Source organism: Orycteropus afer, unplaced genomic scaffold (assembly GCF_000298275.1).
Source record: "Orycteropus afer afer isolate SDZICR_OR568_19922 unplaced genomic scaffold, OryAfe1.0 scaffold00041, whole genome shotgun sequence".
NCBI lineage: Eukaryota > Metazoa > Chordata > Mammalia > Tubulidentata > Orycteropodidae > Orycteropus > Orycteropus afer.
Window position 1 is genome coordinate 6,127,943 of NW_006921628.1, and position 24,563 is coordinate 6,152,505.

The window sequence follows — 24,563 nt, forward strand, 5'->3', positions numbered from 1 at the left end:
CCTTCAAGGCTCAGGGGTCCAAGATTATCTTCTGTGTCTGTGTTAATTGGTTGCCCTTTTCTTTGTTGAAGAGGGTCTGTGCAGTCTTTCTGCCTAGTCTGCCATCTTGCCGGAACTCTCCTCTTTCTTATTTTTTGATGTGTGCATTTATTGCTATAAATTGGCCTCTGATCACTGCTTTTGCTGTGTCCCAAAGATTTTGGCATGTTGTGTTTTCGTTCTCTTTTAAGTCAACGAATTTTTAAATTTCTTCTATTACCCAGTTATTTTTAAGGAGGGTGTTATTCAGTTTTCATGTGTTTTCTCTTTTTTCCATTGATCTTCCTATTGTTGATTTCTAATTTTATAGTATTGTGATATGAAAAGATGCTTTGCAGTTTTTCAATGTTTTTAAATTTATTAAAGCTTGCTTTATGGCCTAACATATGGTCTATCCTGGAGAATATTCTATGTGCACTAGAAAAGAATGTGTATTGTGCTGTTGTTGGGTGCAATGCTCTCAAAACAATGAATTTTTTAGCGGGGTTCTCTATCTTCTCGTAGTGAAAACACCAGTAGTGCTACATTTCCTACAGTGGTCTTAATGGAAGGAATTTAACAGATGAGAAATGTTAAATAAGACCTCTTCTTGGTCATTTTTACTTAAAAGCCCTAAGTTCAATAACATTTTCCAGCAAACGGAAAAGCCAACGGGCCTCCAAAAATCAACAGCATTTGAGTAAGAAACAGTAAAACAAACCAATCTCTGTGAATAACTGAGGTTCTCAAAGAGGCCTTTATTCAACTAGAAGCTATTGTACCTTGTAATAAACTAAAATGGTCATGAATTCTCTCCAGGGATGTTAAGTGGTTATGTTTCATATGCTACTGAAATGATAGGCCCAAACCAACCGAGTGAGAACTTTCACCCAGTTATAATTTTTGTACTTACATACAACTTTCACAAATAATCTTACACAATGAGTTGAAGTCTGGTGATTGCATCCTATGGACAGAGGTATAATATGTACACTGTTGTAGATACTACCAATTTCAAAGATCATGTACTTATTCTTTTTCTATTTCCCAAATTTTGGTGATAGCATCAATTTGATAATAAGAAATAACACACTCTTTAGTAAAAGAAACTATGCATGCTCTTTAGTGCCAAAGAAAAGAAACTTTTTGGCCTTGATGTCAACCTACTCTCAAATATAAGCCTTGTAAATTTAATTTGAGTTTTATAATCACAAAACAATAAATGAATAGCAGGACACTTGGCTATATTAACTTTCTATTTGTTTCCTTTCCCCTTTCTTGGTTTTTATCATACTTTTCAAAGAAATTGCACAAAATACATAAAAGACATGATTCATCTTTCAAATTAATCCAACTAATGCTTGTTGAACCCTGGTGACACAGTGATTAAAGTGCTTGGTTGCTAACCGAAAGACTGGTGGTTTGAACCCACCAAACACTCTGGGGGAGAAAGGTGTGGCAGTCTGCTTTTGTAAAGACTTGGGAGTTCTACCCTGTAGTATAGGGCTGCTATGAGTTGAATTTGACTAAAAGGCAAAGGGTTTGTGTTTTGGTTCATGCTAGTTGAGCCTCTGCTTGGTGTTAGACTGCATGAATATTCAAGGAAACCAGAGAGGGCCCCTACCCTCAAACTTATGTGGGAAGCATTTGAGCACTTGATTTACAATTATCTTGCCCTTTGATTTTCATACATTTTCAATATGTAGTAAAATCTACACTTTTTCCTTGCTTTTAAAGACTTTAGCATTAATTGATAATCTTGTGTATTATTATTTAAGTGTACCTGGGCAGCTCAAAGTAGTCAGCACTAATCTTCTGAGTTTCCTGCCAAGTGTCTAGGAAACCAGAAAGAAGATCCACTATAGACATAAAGATATGTTTGTTTCCTAATTTAATACAGGAACTGAACAGCTGGTATATCACATGAAGATTAATAAAATCAAATGTCACAGTGGTTCCTTAGGCAGCTATGACTACTTCCAAATGCTGCTTCTTTTTTTTTTTTTTTTTTTTAATATATTACTAAGCAATCAGCATTACCATTTCATATTCTATGTGCACATTTATAATAGTAACTCCAGGTTTACTTTCATTTATTCATAGTACTGTTTTGCATTTACATCTACCTGAACACCATGACAGTCTACTTCCTCTAGACTGGTTCTTGGGAAGGATTTATCTTGCAGGATTGCAGGGAGAAAGAAAGTTACATTCAGCAGATTGCCAACAGCAGTCATGGTAGTTGTACATCTACATGAAATTTATTGTTGCTTTTCTCATCAAGGTTCAAACTGAAGGGGAGGAAGTGGTGAAAGGAGATAATTATAGATACCTGCGAACAGCACATGGATTAAGCCCACATATGCTAGAATCATCATTCTCAAACTGGAATCTGAAAGCCCATCTATCTAGTCCCCCGTGTGGTAATATCATCTATGCATTGGCTCATGACATGAACAAAGCCTTCAGTGCTGTTGCATCAAATGCAGGACTGTTCTTTCCATTGATTCCAGTGATTTTTTTTTTTTTTTTTTTTTAAGCAGTTGGGGAACAGTGGGAGCTGAAGGGAAGTGATAATCAGTAAGGTCATTTTTCGGCCAAAACAATTCTCAGAATTTAAAACATTGAACAACCAGTTCTCTGGAACATCTGAATATCCTAAGTTCTATTTTAAGAAGTTCTCTTCTGGGAGAAATTTCTATTAACTCTCCAAAACACTATTTAAAAATTATGATGAAGATGTGGCAGTATATGATGAAGATGTTGCATTAAAAGGAAGACCTTTCTTTAGATCTGATCACAGGACTGAATGCAATCAACTCCCTTGGTGCTGAGAAAATTTACTAATTTAAGGAGCTCTGATTTTTCCCTTTTCATAGATGGAAAATGTATTTGGGGAACAAGTCAGTCAAGCTACGCTGGCACAGTGGGTTTTATGTTTATCACATATTTCACAGAGCACCCAAAAGTACAGGGCTAAATATTTCCATTCTTCTGGGGTAATGCCATAAGGACTTTGAAGAGAAGAGAAAGCAAATTGCCATGCCTATATACTGTGTAAAGAGCTCTGGTGGTGTAGTGGCCAAGGCATTTGGCTGGTAACCAAAAGGTCGGTAGTTTGAACCCACCAGTTGCTCTGTGGAACAAAGATGAAGCAGTGCCCTTTCATAACGATGTATAGTCTTGGAAACCCAATGAGGGTCACTATGAGTCGGAATTGACTTGATGGCAGTGAGTCTGGCTTTTGGTTTTATACTGTGTAGAGACCACTTGCTTTGCAAGCGTTTTCAAATACAAGTACACTGTGCTTCACGCAGGAGCTCTGGTGGTGTAGTGCCTAAGGCATTTGACTTCTAACCAGAAGGCTGGCAGTTCAAACTCACCAGCCACTCCTCGGAAGGAAGATGGGACAATCTACTTTCGTAGAGATACTGCCTTGAAAACTCAAGGAAGGGCTGCTATGAGTTGGATCCGACTCGATGGCAGTGAGTTTTTTTTTGAATTTGTGCTTCATGCACAGATCTGCTTCAATAATTAGTATAGACTAGATATTTGAAAATGGCCTTACATTCTATGTATTAGGAAAACTGGTTACTGGTACATGCTTTCATATTGCAAATAATCATGTTCTTATCTGTTTCCAAATTAAAACTTCAGTTCACAGTATGCTTTTTTTTTTTTTTTTAAAGTAGTATTCTTTCATGTGGCATATTAACATAAAAAGAAAAAAGAAAGAAATTTTTATAATAAAACTCACATGGATAGGCTCATATGTGTCAAAAAAGTAATTATTTAGACTAGGCCAACCTCCCTGTTGTTTCCATTCCTGCAGACCACACACTTGCTGGGATGAAATATGGACAGGAGGCAACTCTACTGCACTTTTCTCAGTAATAAACACAGACATAATGAAGACAGAATGGTCTCATCCCTGGGGCCTGCGACCCCCATCTGTGCTGGGTTTGGGGCCTGGTGTGAGTGCCAGCCACAGTGAACACCTCATGAATCAAGAGAGCGTCCTTCCTTGGTTTTCTCTATTCCTACTTGGACACACCTGGCCCAGACCTACCCACTTGAGGAATTGCCACCAAGCCTGGGGGGCAGACCAAACAAAAAAAAAACCTAGTGCTACTGAGTCGATCTGACTCATAATGACTCATGAACCAAAAATAAAAACCAAACTCACTGCCATTGAGTTGATTCAACTCATAGCAACCCCTCCATGGGTTTCCGAGGAGGTATCTCTATGGAAGTAGATTGCTCAATCTTCCTTCTAAAGAGTGGCTGGTGGGTTAGTGACTCATTAGGACACAGTATAACTGCCCCATATGGTTTCCAAGGCTGTAAATCTCCACCAGAGCTCCCTTATAGAAGCACACTGCCTCATCTTTCTCCTGCAGAGCGGCTGGTGGGTTGAAACTGCTGACCTTTTGGCTTTAACCAATGCATGACCAGAGATCCTTGGGGCCAGACAGTTCTCCTCAATTCCAAAGGCAACAGCAGCTCAAAGAAGGGGCCAGGCCTTCAGCTCCATGGTATAAGATCACAGAGAAGTAGAAGACGCAGAACATGGAGTCTGTACTGACAGCGTTCAATTCTGTCACTTGCTGGCTCTACACCTGGAGCAAATTATTTAATCCTTCCAAGTCTCATTTGGAAAATGGTCCTAATAAGAACAGCTATCTCATAAACTTTGAAGATTAAATGAGATATATATATGTAAGGCAATATATAAAGGTGATTTCCTAGGTACTCAATAAATATTAGCAGCTGTTACTGTTGTTATTATTATTGTGGGTGTTGGTATTATTATCACTTATTATTATGCATGTCCACCTTCTGTTTCCATCTCAAATCCAATCAGGGAATAAGCCCTGCTGATTCTCCCTTTGAATTGTCTCTGAGCCTCCATCTCCACTGACATGCCCCAGTCCTATTTCCATGACTTCACATCTGGACCACTGTAGCGTCCTTTCAACCTGCTTTCCTGTCACCAATCTCTTCTTCTTCCATCTCATTGTTTTATTGTCAAGGGCAGTAATTTGTCCTAGGTCACATAACTTGAAAGTGCCATCGTGAACACAACATTGCTCTATTTAGAAAACAAACCAACCTCCAGTTAATTACAAAACAAAGGAAATATTTCCCAAACTGATATTTAAAACACCCTACACCAGATCTAGGGAGCTCTGGGGGAACAGTGGTTAAAGCATTCAGCTGCTAACCAAAAAGGTCACCGCTTCAAACTCACTAGCTGCTCTGTGGGAGAAAGATGTGGCAGTCTGCCTCCGTAATGGAAACCCAGTGGGCAGCTGATCCATGATACTCCTAGGCATGACCTGCCCTGTCACTTCTTGACACCTTTTCTCAGGTCATGTGTTCCAGCTGGCACCCCATCTCCTCTGCCCTGACCTCCAGGACACCCCAGTTGGAAACAAGCTGACTGTAATGCTCAGCATTCTGCAATATTCTCATGATATGGATGCCATTCTTCCTGTCTTCAACTGCTGCTAGAAGAATCTATATTTTCCAAGTCACTCAGCCAGTACTCAATGAACATTTTTGGATGAGCAGTCTGCTGGGAAGCATGATGTCTGACTAGACACTCCATTACAGTCCATAATTGGGACTGAGAGGAGTTAGATCTTAAATGCACGGTGACTTCACAAATGGGCTCTGGGCCTGAGACATGAGGCAACTCCCATTTTCCAATTAAACAAATATCTTCAATTTAAAATCTCCACAGAGATGCATAGTCAGCAGTTGTAACAAATGGATTAGAGTGTCACCTATACATAATCAAGAAATTTTAGAATCAAAAGAACCTTAGAATGCATTTCAAGTAAATAATGCATTTTACAGGTTAGGAAACCAAAGCACAAGAGGAGAAACAACTTACAATTTTAAAACATGATTGATTGGCAGGGCCAGGTCTGGAACCCAAGATTCCTGAATCTCATGCACCCAGCAACTCTTCTGTTCACTCATTTACCAGATCCATAAATCATCAGGTGGGAACTAACAAGGGAGGAAAGACTAGACAGACTTACTGCTTCTTCCAGGTGCTGTTGATCTGGGTTATCATTTGGTGTGTGCCTCAAGATTTCACGAAGAAGCAGAGGGTATTTCACCAGACGGCTTCTTGGAATATCAAGGAAATTCCAGAGGTCTAGTTTGCGGCTAAAGGGGGATTCTAAACATCGCTGTAGGAAATCCTGGACTCTGTGGTCTTGCTTTTTGTGGTCCAGTAGGGCTTTGGCAGCTACTTGATTACTGCAGTAGCTGTCGTAGGAGCTGAGACAAGGCAGCTAGGCAAAGAAAAAAAAAACCCACAAGTTAGCATCACTCCTGGGGACAGAACAAAACAGAACAAACATCTAACTGGCCTGGCCAACATTCATTTATTTGCATGACTGAAGGAGACCAGAGGAATTCTTCAAAATGGCAGGCAATGGAAGCTTTCTTAGGCTCTGGCTTGCTTGTGCTAACTGATTTTCTTAGCTGCGTATTTACCTTCTTGATTTTTTACAATATATGTCACAATTCATTAGTATTTCGTGCCAATTTAAGCTAAAACTGAAAGAACTTAAATTAATGCATACAGTGCAGAATTGTCATAACCTTTCAAAAGTATCTGGTGAGGGAAAAGCCTCTTCTGTTTATAGGATTTCTATTAAAATTAGTCACAAGAAACTCATTTAGAAGATTCAGTGGCACAAAAAGACATCAAGTGGTTAGACTCCATAGCCCAGCCCTCTCTGCATGGCTCCGTGCAAGCACCTCTACGTTAGTTTAAGATTATCTGATTTCAAGTGGCCCAATTAAAAAAGGCCCCAACACATTAAAGCAAACTTATAATTAGTAAAAATCATATTCAAGAAGCATTTAGAAAAATCTTTTAAATTAGCTCTGACGTGCCAGCAACAATTCTTGGCTATACTGTATTTAATGGTTAACATTGCAATATCAAGCAAAGAACAATTTAAGCTTAGACTGCAGAATGTTTCAACTCCATTGCCTTCCTTCCAGCAAAATGCTAATCCCCCCGACACATCCCATCAGTCACATCGTGCAAACACCGTGTCAGAGACTTAATGAAAGGGCTGTTCAGCCCCCATTTGCACTTTTCCCTACTAGATGGCATCCAAGACTCGGCACCCTAACACATGGGCCGACAACCTCCAGAAAGCTACAATTAAAAGGCAATTAAATGCAGCCAATGGTCTGGCTGCTTTTGTTCTCTCCCTTGGACTAGGAAGCTACATTCACTGTGACACCTGCTCTGTGGAGGGATTCTGTACAAGTAGGTGTCTTTCATTTCTTTATCCTTGATACTTTGCACTAGGCCTAATACACAGCAGACACTCGGAGTGTGTATTCTGAATGAACAAATAAATGAATATGCACTGGATTATCAATTTAAATTATATTTGATGGTTTAGCAACATTGTTTAAAAATAAAGTGTGGTGGCATTTGAAACATGGTCAGAGCTTAAATATTCTGCTAGGTCTTTTATACCTCTTACAGAAATTATTTTCCCAGTGATTAAAAGAAACAAACAAACAAAAACATGTCACAGAAGTAATGTTTAAGAGTTCACTGTTGAGCTTAACATTGCTTGGAAATGTCTACCTTCCTTACATGTTGTAGGATCCTCTATCTGTATTTTAAAAAACCCACAGAAATTCTTTTCTCAAACCTTGTATTTGAAAGTAATGATAATTGGTACTTATTAAACACACACACACACACACACACACACATGATGGGGTTACTGAGGCTTGTAATTTAGATTTTCAGAGTTAATTAAAAAGAGCCTCAGGCCCTCTTAACTTTGTTTCACTTTCTTGCCTTTTAAAAAGACCTGGAAATGTCCAATGTTTTCATTACGAAGAAACAAATCAGCAGTAGCCATCGGATGTAAACTAACCCCTGCCATACGGCTGCTCACTGCCCAATGACCCATTAATCTCTCTGATCCTGCCGCCTGGCTACCATGGCAACCACATCAGGCTCTGGTCCTGTGTTCACACCTGACAGAGTGGCTCGCTTCCTGGGCATGACCTGAAAGGTTCTCTTGTTTAGTCAACTGGAGTAAAAAACCCACAAGTGATCTCTAACTTGAAAGGAAATGAAGAATGCACACATCTTGGTTCCAAAATACATACTTACTTATTAAAATAAATGAGTAAATGAAAGGTGATAAAGCAGGAGCTAAGAGTACAGATCCTGGAGTTAAAGAGAATCAGGTTCAAAGCTAATCCACACACTAGATGAGTAACCCTTTGAGCCTCAGTTTCTCTACATGTAAATACTATGTCCTCCTCTCCCTTTATTAGATATAAAATGTGTAGCACAGAGCTTAGTTCATGTTGTTTTTTTTTTTAATCAGTAACTACTATTATTATTATTTGCCTCAAGAATTTTTTTTTTTTCTTTTTAAACTTTGGTTTATAGAAGCAAAGCACTTCCTCAGTAGGGATAAAACTAGAGCCTGAAGTCAGCTCTCCTTGGTTGAAGCTCTGAACTGCTCACATCTCTTTAAACAGGCTATCAAGAATTCATATGGAAAACTCTCTAACTTTAAAAAAAAAAAATCCTATCTCCCAAACATTGTGAAAACAGACAACAAATCTTTATTTATTTGGGCATCCACCTACCCTGCATCTCTCTTTGAAATTAAAATTTAATTAGAACCCAAATTAACTTGATAATATACCCTGGAGAGCTTATAAATTGTTTTATTACTTAAAAAATGTCAGCACGAGACACTGTCACTTGGGAAGTTGTTTCTTTCTGATAGGGAAGGCTTACCCCAGCAGTTGACCGGCTGGGAGGGGAGTGTGTGCCTGATCCTTAGTAACCAGGGTGGCTCCCTAAAAAAAAACCCACCCTTCTGTTTAAGGTCTTCAAAGTAAAAGTAATTGATTCATCCTTAGGTCAAAAGGACTGGCCAGGGTTGTCCTACTTGGGAGGCTCACTTGTTTAAAAGGATTTTTCCCCCAAACTTTTTTTTCCTTTAGGGAGGATATAAATCAATTTTTCATGGGTCGAATGGGCTCTGACTTTTCTCATTCAAAGTCTACTAAGATGTTTATTTTGTTCTGTTAAAAAGACCAGAACTCAAACAGATGTACCCCTTGGTTACGGTTCCCACTGGCATGGACACATCTGCAGTTAAAAGAGGGAAAACATTTAACAGCTCATCGGCCCCTGATAAATAAGGGCCGTTTCTCATGAGGTCTGATAACAAGGGGCCAGTTGTTTAATTTTAGGCTGTTCTTCATGCTGCAAGTCCCCATTTGATGTCTCAAGGGTCCAGATAGCAATGAACCATTATGGTCATACTTGCTCTGGGTATGTATAGAAAAGGACTGAAAAAGATGCTCCCAGAGCAAATTAAATTCCTAATAAAAGTGACAAGTATTAACTTTGGAAAAAAAATTAATAGAAAGTCATATTCTTATGATTTTGCTTCTGGCACAAATTGACAATCTGTACATAATGTTCAAGGAAATCACAGAGTTCCAAATTGCTATCTTGTCAAAAACAGCATTCACCATGCTAATTCTGGAGTGCAGCCTTACTGTCCGCTATTACTTCATCCCACTAAAGCAGCTCACAAACTCAGAAAGTTTAAGAAATATCGAGGCAGACCCTCTTCTCATTACAACTTCAGTCTCCAACTGCCTGGCTCTCTCTGGAAAAATTTCTTTGTGGGCTGAAGAAGTTAAGACATCTACCATGGCTCATAATAAAATGTACAAAAATATAAGATGAATAATATCTCCTGAAATATTAAGGGAATTTCCTAAATTATTCATCTTAGGACATTACTTGCCTTTCAGATATGCTTGGGATATTTCAGCCTCAGTGCTAAAATTGACTCCTGGACTAAAGTGATCCAAGTCATGAAACTCTCGGTTTCTTGACCGAAGCAATGATCAAGAAGCACAATTAAACTGAGACAAAGGCAAAGCTTTCTGTATGTCTGTATGGCATCAGGGAAAAGTAACAAGGTTTTAATTAGTTAAACCAGTTTCTGATAAGTTGATTCTGACTCATGGTGACCCCACGTGTGTCAGAGTAAAACTGTGTTCCACAGGCTTTCGAGTGGTTGGTTTTTTGGAAGGAGATCATCAGATCTTTCTTTGGAAATACCACTGGGTGGACTGGAACCTCCAGCCTTTCTGCTAGCAGCTGAGCAAATGGTGTTAACCATTTGTATCAACTAGGTTTTAGGAAGGTTAAAATACAAATAATTGGATAAAGAGAACTCACATGATGATACTAAGATTTATAAGCTTCACAATACTCTCCAAACAGAGAAATAACCTCTAATAATTGCCATCATGGTACTTCCTGCCTACTTTTCTGGAGCACTGTGTGGATTACAGAGATGAGAGACCCAACTTTGCCAGAAGAAGTCATCAAAGTAATCTGCTTTCATTACCTGCTTCATAACAAATGACAAACACCTGGAGCTGGGGTGGAACACTCAAGAGCTCAGAGGGATAGTGGGGTCTGTGGTAAAATAGAGTGCATACATGTGCTTGCTGTCTACATTAAACACACAGTAACATTATGCCATGCAATAGAAAACAAATTCAGCACCAGGACCATAAATTTATGACCCCTAATCTAATGTCAGAGCATTTCTTTAGTTAGAAAATGCAAATGGGTTCAACTGAGATGAAGGTCAACATATACTCAGCTCTCCTGTGAAGATACTGAGGATCAGATATATTCTAAACATTAGCAATATTTAGTTATTGAACTACATTTTGACCATGAGTTTTTTTTTTTTTTTTTTTTAAAGATAAAGCAAAAATTTTTTTGGTGATAGACAAGAGTATGTCCATCGGTTTTTACTAGAATAGAAATGATAATAATTATATTAGTAATTGGCCTGAATTGAACATTAACTAGCTTTATTTTGTTTCATGTGAAAATAATAGCTCCATGTATTCCTTTACTTATTTTGTGCAAAAAGGCCAGATTGTCTATACATGCAGTAAATTTATAATAAATAAATAACTGTTTTCACGGTCTGAAGACCTAAAGCCTAAATATAATATTTATTAGGAATCTGATTATTATTTTTGGCTGATGTGAAACCCATATTTTTCAATGTGAAACTCCATCTAAACTACTGACACTGATCTTCAAGCAAGACCAGAGAACTTTTCTTACCCAGCCCACCAGGATGGGACCGACGTGCTCAGTCGAGCCATCAGGCTTCCGAATACCTCGAAGCTGACTAAGGAGATCTGGTAAAAAAACAAACAAGCAGAACTCTTATTTTGTTAGCTGTAGAAATATGAACAGGGCTGGAAGTAGGCTCTGGGTTACTCATATGATTACATAATCAGTAACTCATTAAAAGACAACTCAATGAAGGCTACCAGTCATATGTTATTACATTACATATACATAATATATTACTATATTATATTATATTTTATTACATAATACCTTCATGTAGAGGGATTAAAGAGTCCAGGGTTCCAAAAATCTGATTCAATTCTTGTTCTGTCATGATGGAGAGTTTCAGCATGGGGTCGTGATAGGCCTGCACAAGAAGCAAGAGATAGAAGCAAACCTTTAAAGTCTGAGGAGGAAGTTGGTAAGGAGCATAGCTCTGGAGAGGGACTATACATACAACATTCAGCTCTCCTCAGCTTTTCCCACAAAGCTGTAGAAACTGCACATGGGTGTGGCTAAATAAGATGAGCATCTAATAGCACCTCAGCCCTCCGTGGTTGTTGAAAACCAAACCAGATTTTTTAAAAAAAATTAATTTTACTATATCATACATCTAAGGAAGGGTATAAATCCTAAGTGTAGAGCAGATTTGATGGGTATAATGTTTTAAATATCAATTTTATTGAAGATCCTGAAGATTGCAAAGTTCCTACTTTATACAAAACAAGTTATCAGTAGGGTCTTTTTCAACCGGCTCCTATTTTTAAATAAATAAATAAAAGAAAAACTTACTAGTGTCTTTTACTATATATATTTCTTAAATTTTTATTGTGATTTGGGTGAAAGTTTACAGAGCAAATTCATTTTCCATACAGCAGTTCATATATACTTTGCCTCACGACATTGACTGCAATCTCCTGCAATGCAACAGCTCTCCTCCCACTTCCTCCCCAGAGTTACCTCTTCCATGTGTCCTTTCCTCCCATGCACTCCTGCCCCTTGAGCTGTCTCCCTGGGTATACATTCTCCCATGATTGATCTCTCCAAGGAGTGTATCTACCTCAGGTAAATGTTCAGCTCATATGCTTGTCTTTTGTATGGCTGAAAGCCACAGGAGTGGGTTCAGTTCCAGACCTGAAGGGGCAGCTAGGGGCTATAGGCTCAGGGATTCCACCAGGCTCTATCAGACCAGCAAACCTGGTCCCCCCCCCCCTTTTTTTTAAATGACTTTTAATTTTTTTCCCACATTTTTCTCCCTTTCTATCCAGTATCTCCTACAGAGATCCCCCATCCAGTGGTTGACAGTGGTAGCAAGGCACCATCTAGTTCTTCTGGTCTCAGTCATATAGGCTGAGGATCACATGGTGTATTAGTCCCCTGGACTAACTGTTGCCATGGGTCTTTGGTTTTCTTCATTCTTCTGAATGAAAGATTTTTGATGAAAGTTTATTGTCAAGAGTCATGGGTGCCCCCAACCCATGTGCTTAAAAATGAATTTTCATATGAAAGACCCCTATTTACAATACAGGATACAACTGCCTCACTTAACTGCTCCATGTACTTTTGAGACTCAAATAACTTTATCTCTAAGGTACAGTTCCAGGCTGAGAAACCCACATGTCCTCTCCCACAGATAAGGAGGCCCTGCATCTGAGGCTTCTAGGACAACATACTACATAGGCAGACCTCCATGAACACTTTTCTGATTTAAGATGAAGCATTCTTTGAGGTATCTTAAAAGACACTCAGAGAAGAGCTCCTAAGGGTGCCTATTCCAGGGAGCTATTCTATCTTCTTGCTGTGCACTGTTTCCCTCACTTCTTGGTTTGGGGCAGCAGGTCTTCTCCAAGTTTAATGATTCCTCTTAGTCATAAAGAGAGTGCTCATAAAGCACAATCTTGAGAGATTACTCAGAGGAAAGAATGTGAGGTGAATGAGATAACCACTACATTTAAATTTACCTTTTTTGCTAATTTCAAGTCCTCTATCAAGTCTTCTTCTCCTTGGGAAAGCTCAAAGATGGCCTGCAAAGAAAAATAAAAAGCAATCACTAAGCTTGTCCTTTATTTAGGACACCAACTCCAAACAGTGATGGTTCCAATCCTCAAAGCACCATTTTTGTCTTTTAAAAAGTTAAGTTGCTCTAAAGATTATTATTGGTTACCAGGGGTAGGAGGGAAAGGGGAAAAAGCTTTTGTTTGCAGGGCATTGAGTTTATGCTAGTGGTGGTAAACTATTTTGGAAAAGGATAATGATAACGGTGGCACAACATGAAAAATGTCATCAATGTTTCTAAGCTGTAAAAGTGGAAGTTGTTATGTTGGTGAATGTCTTGGTGTGTATGTTTTCACCACAATAAAAATAAATAAATACATAAGTTGCTGTTGTTAGATGCCATCACATCAATTCCAACTCACAGCGACCCCATGTAACAGAGTAGAATTGCCCCCACAGAGTTTCCTTGGCTGTATTCTTCACAGGATGGCTAGGTTCTTTTCCCTACAGAGCTGCTGGTTGGGTTTGAACCACCAATCTTTTGGTTCACAGCTGAGTGCTTAATCGTTTGTGCCATCAGGGCTCCTCAACAAGTTAGCCTGCAGCAAATGCATCTACAGGTTAAAACCTGCAAAGAAAAGATTTTGCAAAACTTCTATATAATATGCTTCTCTGTTTGTTTCTAATCCAATAAGTCATTTTTCATGCTGCCAAGCGAGTGAACTATTTTAGGTAAAATAATTACAGTTTGGGCCTTGAGTCCACATCTTTGTTGTGAGTGGCAACCATAAAAAATGATTTGGGGTCTGCTCTAAGAGGAATCCTGGTTGTGTAGTGGTTAAAGTGCTTAGCTGCTAACCAAAAGGTGGTGGTTCAAACCCACCAGTTCCTCCATGGGAGAAAGATGTGGCAGTCTGCTTCCATAAAGATTTACAGCCTTGGAAACCTTATGGGGCAGCAGTTTTACTCTGTCCTATGGGGTCACTATGAGTTGGAATCAACTCGATGGCAGTGGGTTTGGCTTTTAAAAGAGTCGCTAAGGAGCCCTGGTGGCATAGTGGTTAAAACATTTGACTGCTAACCAAAAAGTTGATCTTTCAAACCCACCAGGTGCTCCACAGAGATAAAGATGAGTCAGCCTGCTTCTGTAAAGATCTGCAGCCTTGGAAACACTATGGGGCAGTTCTACTCTGTTCTATAGGGTCACTCTGAGTTGGAATTGACTTGATGGCAATAGGTATGGGGTCACTATGAGTTGGAATCAACCTGATGGCAACGGGTTTGGGATTTTTGGTCTTAGAGATGTACATGGCAGGATTATTAATCAGGCATCACAGTTTGTCTTCCTTTGACAGAAGGTGAATCTCAGCAGAAAGTTTTATTCCCATCAGCTACTTGTCTTGAGGCTGGGATTGTATGAAGAATCCAGTATTTTATCACCCTAAATGTCTGGCAGAGTTAATTCTTTCTAAGTTACTTCTTAATGCCACCAGGTACAATAAATAAAATTATAGGAGCTGGCTGTGTGCAAGAGTATGTAAAGGGACCGTTTTTAATATGGCTCTATTAAGCAATCATGATTGAAACAACTATGATGTGCAGAACATTCTTTCATTCTCATCTGGGAGAAAACATTACATTAGTAAAGGATTGCAAGTCTGTAAAGACAGTTCAGGGACCAGAGCATTTCTTTCAGGCTGGAGGGAAGAAGCCAGCAGGCTCTGAGCATATCCTCTGTCTCTGGGATAGGTGGAAAAGAGGGCAAAGTGTTATCTCAGGCAAAGCAGGTGGAGGCAAAACCCTTGGCTACAGAGGAATGCAAAGGAGCCTCCAAGTCATACCTTCCTAGTACTCTATTTAAAAAAGAAAACTTTTTATTTTGAAATAATTATAAACCTATAAGAAGTTACAAAAAATAGCACAGAGAGGTCCTGTGTACCTCTCACCTAGCTTCCCTCAATAGTGGCATCTTGACTAACTATAATGCATTATTAAAACTGGGGAACACTGGCACAATACCACGAACTGGACTCCACTTGGAATTTCTTCTGATTTCCTTGTACATCTGTTTACTAATGAGTACTTGCCCAGTATGGTCTCAGGAGAGGAAAACTACAGAACAGTGGGAAATATAAAATATGCAGTAAGGTGTTTGTGGTGGAGTTGTACAATGTCACCATGAAGACCATGAGCTTTGGATGAGGACAAGAGATGAGTTCAAATTCTGACTCTCTAACTTACTGGCAGATAGCCTTGTATTCATGGTTCTTTAATAACTTCCTCATCTATGGAATTAATTAACTCATATAATTTACTTATTTTTATTTGTTCATTCTCATTTTCTCTGCCCCTTCTCTTTTTTCCTCTGTCAGATTATACAAATACTTTGTTAACACTTGGGAAGATAGAGAAAAGCATAAAGAATAGTACCCATAATACCATCTTGTTAACTATTGTTAAGATTGTACCATATTTCTCTCCAGGAACTTTTTAATGCATATATTAATTTTAAATGCTTTATTCATTTTTGGATAGATACAATTACATGGTTCAAAATTTAAAGTGCAAATATAGGCACACGGTGAAAACTTTTCACTTCCTTCCTCCAGGCACCCAGTTCCCTTCCCAGAAGGCAACAATATTAACCAGTTCCTTGTTGTGACAGTTGGGGTTGTGTGTCAATTTGCCTGGACCATGATTCTGAGTGGTTTAAGCAGTTGTGATGTGGTTATTCCCATGATGAGATGGGATGTATATGCTTTTAGCAGTCAATCTGTCAAAAGGGAATTACCCTAGGGGTGTGGCCTGCTTCTAATATATATATATGTGTGTATATATATATATATATATATATATATATGGACATTCTGGGAAAACGAGAGACTCTTCTGTGGATCTAGATCCTGTTGTGCTGCCTACAACTGTTCATGAGCAAACAATCCACCATTCTTCCCTGTGATCTCGGATCCATCATCTGCCAAAGTCAACAGCCGGTATACTGCCTATCAACCTTGAGTTCATCAGCCCCTATAGCTGTGTGAGTTGGGAAAAGCCTCCAGTTGGTGTTTGATCCAGGAACTTGGGACTTGTCAGCTTCTATAATTGTGTGAGCCATTTTCCTAATTTTTTTTTTCTCTCTATCTATAGATATAAGTTTTACTGGTTTTACTTCTCTAGAGAATGCAGCCTACCACACTTGCATATCCTACTAGAAATATTTTATGGTTCTACAAGCTAATACATACTGACAAAGAGCATTCCAAAACTAAGGCTGCAATTTCTGGCTGAGGTGCAGGCCAAATCCCTAGGTTTTGTGACTCCATTTTGTACTATTCTGTCATACAACACAGACCGTCACCTCTGTAAAAATTTTCCATTGTAACTTTCACCTAGATACAAAAAATTTCTACAGAAAAATGGAGTTTTGCCCACCCTATTCTATTTATAGATGAGCCTGTGGTTAGAAATGACTGATTTAAGTTATGCAGCTTGTACATTTGCAAGACATGCTATTCAACCTGTGACTTGATGGCTTAAGCTACATACCCTTAGATTCCCCTAAAGAGATGTCTTTCTGACTCCCTTTTTCTCAATAGCCAGTACTTAGGAATAACTGTATTTTAATATGCTCCAAGAAGTTTATTGTCAGCCATGCTCTTTCACCTACCTGAGCCCCCTCTGTGCAACAAAGTCAACTCCTGCAAAAGTGGTCAACCAAGATCCTGCCACCTGCAAATTTCTAATCAGAAATATCCCAGCTGCCCCCCCCCCTTTACTTGTGGTTTTTGCCTTTATCAGTCTCTGTAATTCTGTAGCTCTTTGGAGTACTTTGTCAGAGCATCCTGACTCTGTGTTTCTCCATTTTGCAAAATGCTCTTTCACCATAATAAAGTCTTTGTTTTTAACTTTAAACAGACTTGCAGATTTTTCACAATGACAATTTTGGTACCAGAGGTGGAGTCTGTAGCTGACTTCCTCTGGCAGCACTCAGAGAGCCGAGAAATCAGGCTCTGGATCCACCTGAGTTGACGAGACTCTCCTTTCTCTATGGACCTTTGGGAGCTGCCTTAGGTAAGTATTTCTCAGTTCTTCAAAATTCTGCTTTGCTGTGTCTGAGGTGCAACCAACTTTTATTATTTGCTTATTTTCATTATTATTAATTTACTTTTTTTTAATCTGTCTTGGATTTGTTTTCCCTTTTCTCACTGTTTTGAATTCTGTAGAATGTAATTCTACTTTTTAAGTCTCAGGGTAATCACAGAAGGTAAGTCTACTTTCAAATAGCTCAGGGTATTTGGATTTACTGTAACCCATACAAAACTGAAAGTAGTACTCCATCTGGCTATTTATGAGCTTGAGTTCCCTCTACTGGGACATCATAGAGGAAACTGTTCTTAAAGTTTTCTGCTTGTGAGTTCAGGCTAAAGTTTCCCACTTGCAAAACTCTGGTTAAAACTTGAGATTTTGGTAATTGCACAATCTCATGTCCTTTTGGATTTTGGTCCTGAGATAATAACCAAGAGTAGTTCTCTGATCTGGTTCATGCACATGTTTGGTATAACAGGGAAATGACAAACAACACACCCAAAACTTGAGAGTATTCCTTATGGAATCCAGCACAATTTATAAGCAGACATTATAGTTTTGCTACTTGTTTTTTTATGAACCAATGGCATAATTCAACTAAAGAGATTCTGTAAAATCAGTAGCTACTTCAAAGTAATTCCAAATAGAAAAAATTAGTATGTTTAAGATCTAAAATAATAGACTAGGCCTCTAGCCAGCAAAACAAATTAATTTCAAAAGAATGAACTCAGGTATCATAAGTCTGTTATGAAGGAATCTCAGCAACTTTAAGCCACAAACCAACACCCCATGGCAGATCCTGCTAAGGATTTTATTTGACTCTGGGAAACCAAAATTTCAACTTATTCTTAACATCCTTGATAAATAAGCCTAGACTTTCCCTCCTTCCAAGATGCTGGTTTTGGGGTTCCTACTCAAACACTATAAGCTGAATATATTTGAAGAAATTTAAGATCCCAGTAAGAGCTTTAGAGAAACTGGGTTCCCCATATGTCATCTTATGTAATGTTGGAAAATAAGCAAGCTTATATGTCTTTTTCCAGTTTCTCTTTTTCAAGTTTCCTGTTTTGTTTTGCTGATTTTATCTTCTACACAGTTAAAATTTAGCCATTTTAGAGAAAAAGGAAATTGCTGCTCTTTTTTTTCTCTTTTCCCACAATTATGGGGTTATTAGGGAAGTAACAGGCTACATACAATTCAGGTTCAGGAACGTGCTCAGAATACAATTCTTCAATTAGGATAGTCTCCCCTCTGCTGTGCCTTCAGATACTCCTCTCTGGCTCATGGCCTCTCAACCTGGCCTCTGCCTCTGGGGGCCAGGCAAGCCTGGTGCTCTGTCTTGTGCCTCTTGGTTCCACTGCCACTGTCTCTCTGCTGGGGTATCTCTCAGTCAAGGAGGTCCAACACAGGGAACTCGGGTCCATGGACACACTCTACTTCACCCCCAGCTCTTCCCTCTTGATGGCAGTGAGATCCTGTAGCTCTTCTTGAATTAAAACTTTTAAAGAATGTATTATGGATACTTGTATAGCTTAAGAAGAATTAAAAACTAGTATTTATTTTCAAGATTCTTTATAAAGGATATAAAATAAAATGGTAACTCCTCAATGTACTACACAGATTTTGTTGTTGTAACATATACCTAAAGTTTTGCTTGTCTTCTTAACAATATATGAGGTTTTTCTGTTTTATTTTATGTCTGAATTTTGTTTTACTCAGGAAGTCATGAATGGCAGTCACTAGTTTTTTCTCTCATAAGGCAGTCTTTTTAAGCCTTCGTTTTTTTCCTTCTTCCAGGAAAATAATGCTTTTTTTTAAAAGTCCAGACTTTTAGTAACTCTAAAAAATTTTAATATAAATTAGTCTATTTGAAAAATACACTTAAAAAAAAAAAAGGACTGTTTATTGAATTGGTATAATGAAGCCTGAAAATAAAACAAACCCTGATTATTCTAAATTACTTCTCTAAAGAATCCTGTAAAACACACCAAAAAAAAAAAAAGTTACAAACATATAATAATTCTTACTTCTAGCTGGTATTACTGGGAGCTCTGGTGGCATAGTGCCTAAGGCATTTGACTGCTAACCAGAAAGCTGGCTGTTCAAACCCACCAGTCACTCCTCAGAAGGAAGGCTGGGCAATCTACCTCTGTAGTGACAACACCTCGGAAGCCCCAGGAGGCGTTGCTGTGAGTTGGACCTGACTTGACAGCAGTGTGTTTGTGTGTGCGTTCATACTGGTAATCGTGAGCTACATGAGAGCTGGTATTACTAAATTAGATTATAAAAGTTCTTCAAAGAACTTTCCCTGAATAGTTTAATGATAAGTTAGTGCTTATATAAATTAAATACTCTGGTGGCGTAAATACTCTCTGCCTAAGGCATTTTACTGCTAACCAGAAGGCTGGTGGTTCAAACGCACCAGCCAGCTCCTTGGAAGGAAGGTCGGGCAATCTACTTCCGTAGTGATACCACCTCAGAAACTCAAAGAGTGGTCGCTATGAGTTGGGACTGATGCGATGGCAGTGAGTTTTAACATTATCAAGAATTAATGAAATTTGTTTTGACCAAGAAACATCAGCCTTAAAAGCAAAACTTTTCTAAGTAAATTAAACTAGATATTATATGAAATGTGTTCTTTTAAAGAAAGGGAGTGATATGTGTCAATAAGATGACTAAACTGCTTACCTTGGAAATAAATTAATAAAGTTTTAAATAAAAAATGGAGCTCTGGTAGCATAGTGGCTAAGACACTTGCCTGCTAACCAGACGGCTGGCGGTTCAAACCCACCAGCCACTCCTCGGAAGGAAGGTTGGGCAATCCTACTTCCGTAGTGATACTGCCTCGGAAACCCAAGGAGGGGTCGCTATGAGTCAGGTTTGACTCGACGGCATATAACAACAACAACAACATTTAAATAAACTACTTCAATAATAATTATTTTATAATATATAAGCTTAAATTAATTTCTAAGGTTTTTAGGTACCCTACTAATCTAAACACTGAGTTATTAATATTCCTTATAATTAAAATTTATAGGTTTTTACTTTTATGCCACAGAAAAAGGACACACATACACACACACATATATACGTATGTATGAGTCTAATAAGTATGTTCTTTTTTTATCACTCTAAAGTTTATTTTACAAAAATATGTAATGAAAATAAGAAATTTAAATGGTTTATAAATTCCATAAGACATGTTCCCAAGTCAAGAAAAGTTCCAAATTTTCTCTAGATTAAACTCATATCTCAGTAATATTTATCTAATATTAGACAATCAGCACATATTATGTCAGGATGTTATTATTTCAATTACTAACTTGATTACAACTTCATTTGTTCTAAATCTAGCATCATCAAAAACAATGATTTTAACTTAGGAATACATATCATTTACCCGCAGAGTATTTATTCCTATTCCAATGCTTAGGGTCTTAATAATACTAATAGATTGTTTAATATTATATTTCAAGATTATTAAATGTTCTACCGAAAACTCTTAAGACATAAAATGAGTCACTATGTTTAGAAATGGGAGCTCTGGTAGCGTAGTGCCTAAGGCGCTTGACTGTTAACCAGAAGGCTGGCGATTCAAATCCACCAGCCACTCCTCGGAAGGAAGACGGGGCAATCTACTTCTGTAGTGATACTGCCTCGGAAACCCAAGGAGGGGTCACTATGAGTCGGGTCCGACTGGACGGCACATAAAAACGACAACAACATGTTTAGAAATACTTTTATCTAAAGTTTTTCATTGACTTTATTTATCTTTGTATTACTTTTGAAATTCCAATCAGGTTTTTCATATTTTAAAATTATTGTTATAAATTAACCATAAACCAAAAACCAAACCCGCTGCCATCAAGTCGATCCTGACTCATAGTGACCCAAAGGATTTCCAAGGCTATAAATCTTTACAGAAGCAGACTGACTCATCTTTCTCCCACGGAGTTGTCAGTGGATTTGAACTGATGACCCTCTGTTTAGCAGCCCAATGTTTTAACCACAGTGCCACCAGAGCTTCTCAAATTAACCATCGTCATAATTAAATTTGTCATCTACAAAAAAAAAATTCTACTTCACTATAAATTCACTGAAAACGTTTGACTAAAACATTTCAACAAAAATGGACTATATCAAACTAATGAAAAAGATTTTAACATTTCAGATGTGGATAATTTCGACTAAATAAAGATTTCTAAAACTTTCATAAAAAACTAATGATGTTTTCAAGCTGTTGCTGCTCCAGAATTACATGGAATTAAACGATACGAGACTGAATGAACAAAGGATTAACATAAGGTAATGTAGGAATCAGCTATTTTGGTAATGAATAATTCTATGTTGGCTACAGAATATCTTTCACAGGTTAAAAAAGCTTTTGGCAAATGGAATTAAACTGCTGGAGAATGCATAACATTGTTGCAGGAAAATACATATATTGAAAAGGACATCGACTAAAGGATTCAAGAGAATCTCACTGGAGGGGGCCTCACTTAAGCCCTCCTTACTAACCCATGTGTACCAAAATTAAAAGGAATTTTAGATCATGCGTCACAATGAAGGAAAAGCCAAATCTTCTGTTTAAACCACCCAACTCATGAAAGAACTCCAACTCAAATTCCAGTGACCTGGAAATCAGAAGCAGACGACATCTGGAGTAGACAACTTTTCCCAAGACCTTGGGACCAGGCCTGTATAACACATGGTTCATAACCGAGCTGGACTTTACTTAAATAAACTAGTATTGTTTGTTCCGCAGACAAGCAGTATTTTTTTAAATTTACTTTGAATACTTCTTAGTAGTATTTTCTTAAATAGCCATTCTTTTTATAATTGTCTTATTGTATCATTTTTATTATTATCCCTTGCTTTGCTGTTTTATTGATATCTACTGACCTCCTTTTTCTCAATACTCTGTACTTAGGATTAACTGTATTTTAAAATGTTCCAGGAACTTTGTGGTCAGCTATGTTCTGTCATCTGAAGCCCCTCTTTGCAAAAGAGGTCAACGCCTGCAAAAGTGGTCAACCAAGATCCTGCCACCTGCAACTTTGTAAATGTTAATCAATCAGAAACATGCCAGCTGTCCCCCTTTACTTGTGGTTTTTTGCCTTTATCAAGCTCTGTAACTCTGTAGCTCCTTGGAGCATTTCGTCAAGAGCATTTTAACTCTGTGTTTCCCCATTTTGTACAATGCTCTTTCACCCTACTAAATACTTTGTTTTTCATTTTAAACAGACTTGTAGGTTTTTCACTATGGCAATTTATACATACACCCACAGCGTCATTGTTCTTTCTTTATATAATGGCAGCACACAATATACCCTATGTGCCTTGCTTTGTCCACCATGCCATACATCCATATCAGCACTTTCTCATGTTTTTCTATAGCTGTGTATATTCCATGTATGGACACTCCTAATTTAAGGAGTCCCTAGTAAGAGATGTCAGGCTCCTTCCATAGTAGTATGATCATGAACATTGCTGTAATAAATAACCTTGCACATACCACTTTTCACCTGTGTAGATGTGGGACTGGCAGATAAACTCTTAGCAAAGAAATGCTGAACCAGAAAGATCAAAGCTTTCAGATACCCTCTTTTATCAAAGTCAGGTTCTTCACAAAAAATAGATGTTCCAAGAATTTCCCTAGATGATGCTCATATGAAGTGCTTAGTAGAGCCTGACACACAGTAATGCCTCTGTAACAGATAATATTATGATAAACATTTATGGCTACTGATATAGAAAACTTACAGGCAATGAAAATAACCTTACTCCACAGAAAATAAGTTTTCCACAAAGCTGAATCAATGTTTCATATATTGAATATCTGAAAATATCCTAGAAGTTGTTAAGAGTCCATGGTGGTACAAATGACTAATGTGCTTGGCTATTAACCTAAAGGTTGGAGATCTGAGTCCACCCTGAGGCACCTAGGAAGAAAGGTGTGGTCATTCACTTTTGAAAAATCAGCTATTGAAAACACTATGGAGCATAAATTCTACTCTGATACACATGAGGTCCCTAAGTATCCAAATTAACTTGACAGCAACTGGCCAATGTGTTAGAAGTTGCTACCAAAATATAACAAACTGATTATCTTTGTGAACTTCAAGATCCTAAAATAGCACTTCCTAATTCATTTTCTTAGTAGTTTCAGATTTCCACATCAATTTCTTTTTAAGGTGGGGAACACACCCACTCAGCTGGATGCTGGTTTCTCAATTCCTTCCATAAGCTCTGATACCCCCATTTGTCCTCCTTCTACAAATGTAATGAAGAAGTGATTTGGGGACATCAGCTTATACCCTAGGATGGCTCTCTTTGTTCACCTGTGTTCAAATCACAACACCAATTCCATGGGTTCTAAACTTACCTCCTGACGTTTGATTTCCTTGGATGTGAGCATCTGATTGACACACACATCGAAGGTCTCACTCCACAGCTTGCTGTCTCTTCGTTTTGTGCTAGAGGGGGCAGCATTTCTGGACCAAGGTCGGGAGGTGAGGATGTCAGGCCGGCTCTCACTGCGGAAGCTAATGGAGCGCTAAACAATGAGAAAAACAAATTGTTACAGGGACAGCAGCAGGATTGGGTGGATCATTTGAGCAGCTTCCTGCTGTTGACAGAACATAAATCATACATTCACTAGAAAGGGAAGACACTGCCACAAGGTCTTTGGGAAGTCGGGCATTGTCTTAAGCCTATGTGCTAAGGAAAATTGGACAGGGAGCCACTTTTGCATGTGTGCTCAAAGTATCCATTCTGTGCGACCTTGATACCAAGTGTACTACAGCACAAGAACGTGCCAGGCCAAATACATGCATGAAGGCAGCTCTCAGATAAGCTATTGGCTCTATTATTTTCTCTGGTAATCTCCCCTTCTTCAGTCCTTTTTTCCTTAAATATATGTATGTGTATGTATGTATGTATACACATACATACATACACATGTGTGTGTGTGTGTATACCCGTTGTTGCTGTTGTTATGTGCTGTTCAGTCAGATATGACTCATAGCAACCCCTCTTTGGGCTTCTGAGGCAGTATCACTATGGAAATACATTGCCCAATCTTCCTTCTGAGGAGTGGCTTCTGGGTTTGAACTGCCAGCCTTCTGGTGAGCAGTCAAAGTGCCTTAGGCACTACACTACCAGAACTCCTACCTCCTATGTGTATGTGTGTGTATACATACATATACATATTGTTGTTGTTGTTATGTGCCGTCGAGTCGGCCCCGACTCATAG

The 24,563-nt window shown here is 38.4% G+C and overlaps 1 protein-coding gene across 1 annotated transcript in view; it reads right to left on the reverse strand.

Annotated features, from left to right (window-relative positions):
* ARHGEF3 (Rho guanine nucleotide exchange factor 3) overlaps window positions 1-24,563 on the reverse strand; it is a 102,726-nt gene that overhangs the window by 22,119 nt on the left and 56,044 nt on the right. The window contains exons 3-7 of the mRNA XM_007937258.2: window positions 23,694-23,864; window positions 13,186-13,248; window positions 11,495-11,591; window positions 11,213-11,289; window positions 6,069-6,326 (exon numbers count right to left, since the gene is read on the reverse strand). Coding sequence (XP_007935449.1) covers window positions 6,069-6,326; window positions 11,213-11,289; window positions 11,495-11,591; window positions 13,186-13,248; window positions 23,694-23,864 — 666 coding nt within the window. The remainder of the gene's footprint in view (window positions 1-6,068; window positions 6,327-11,212; window positions 11,290-11,494; window positions 11,592-13,185; window positions 13,249-23,693; window positions 23,865-24,563) is intronic.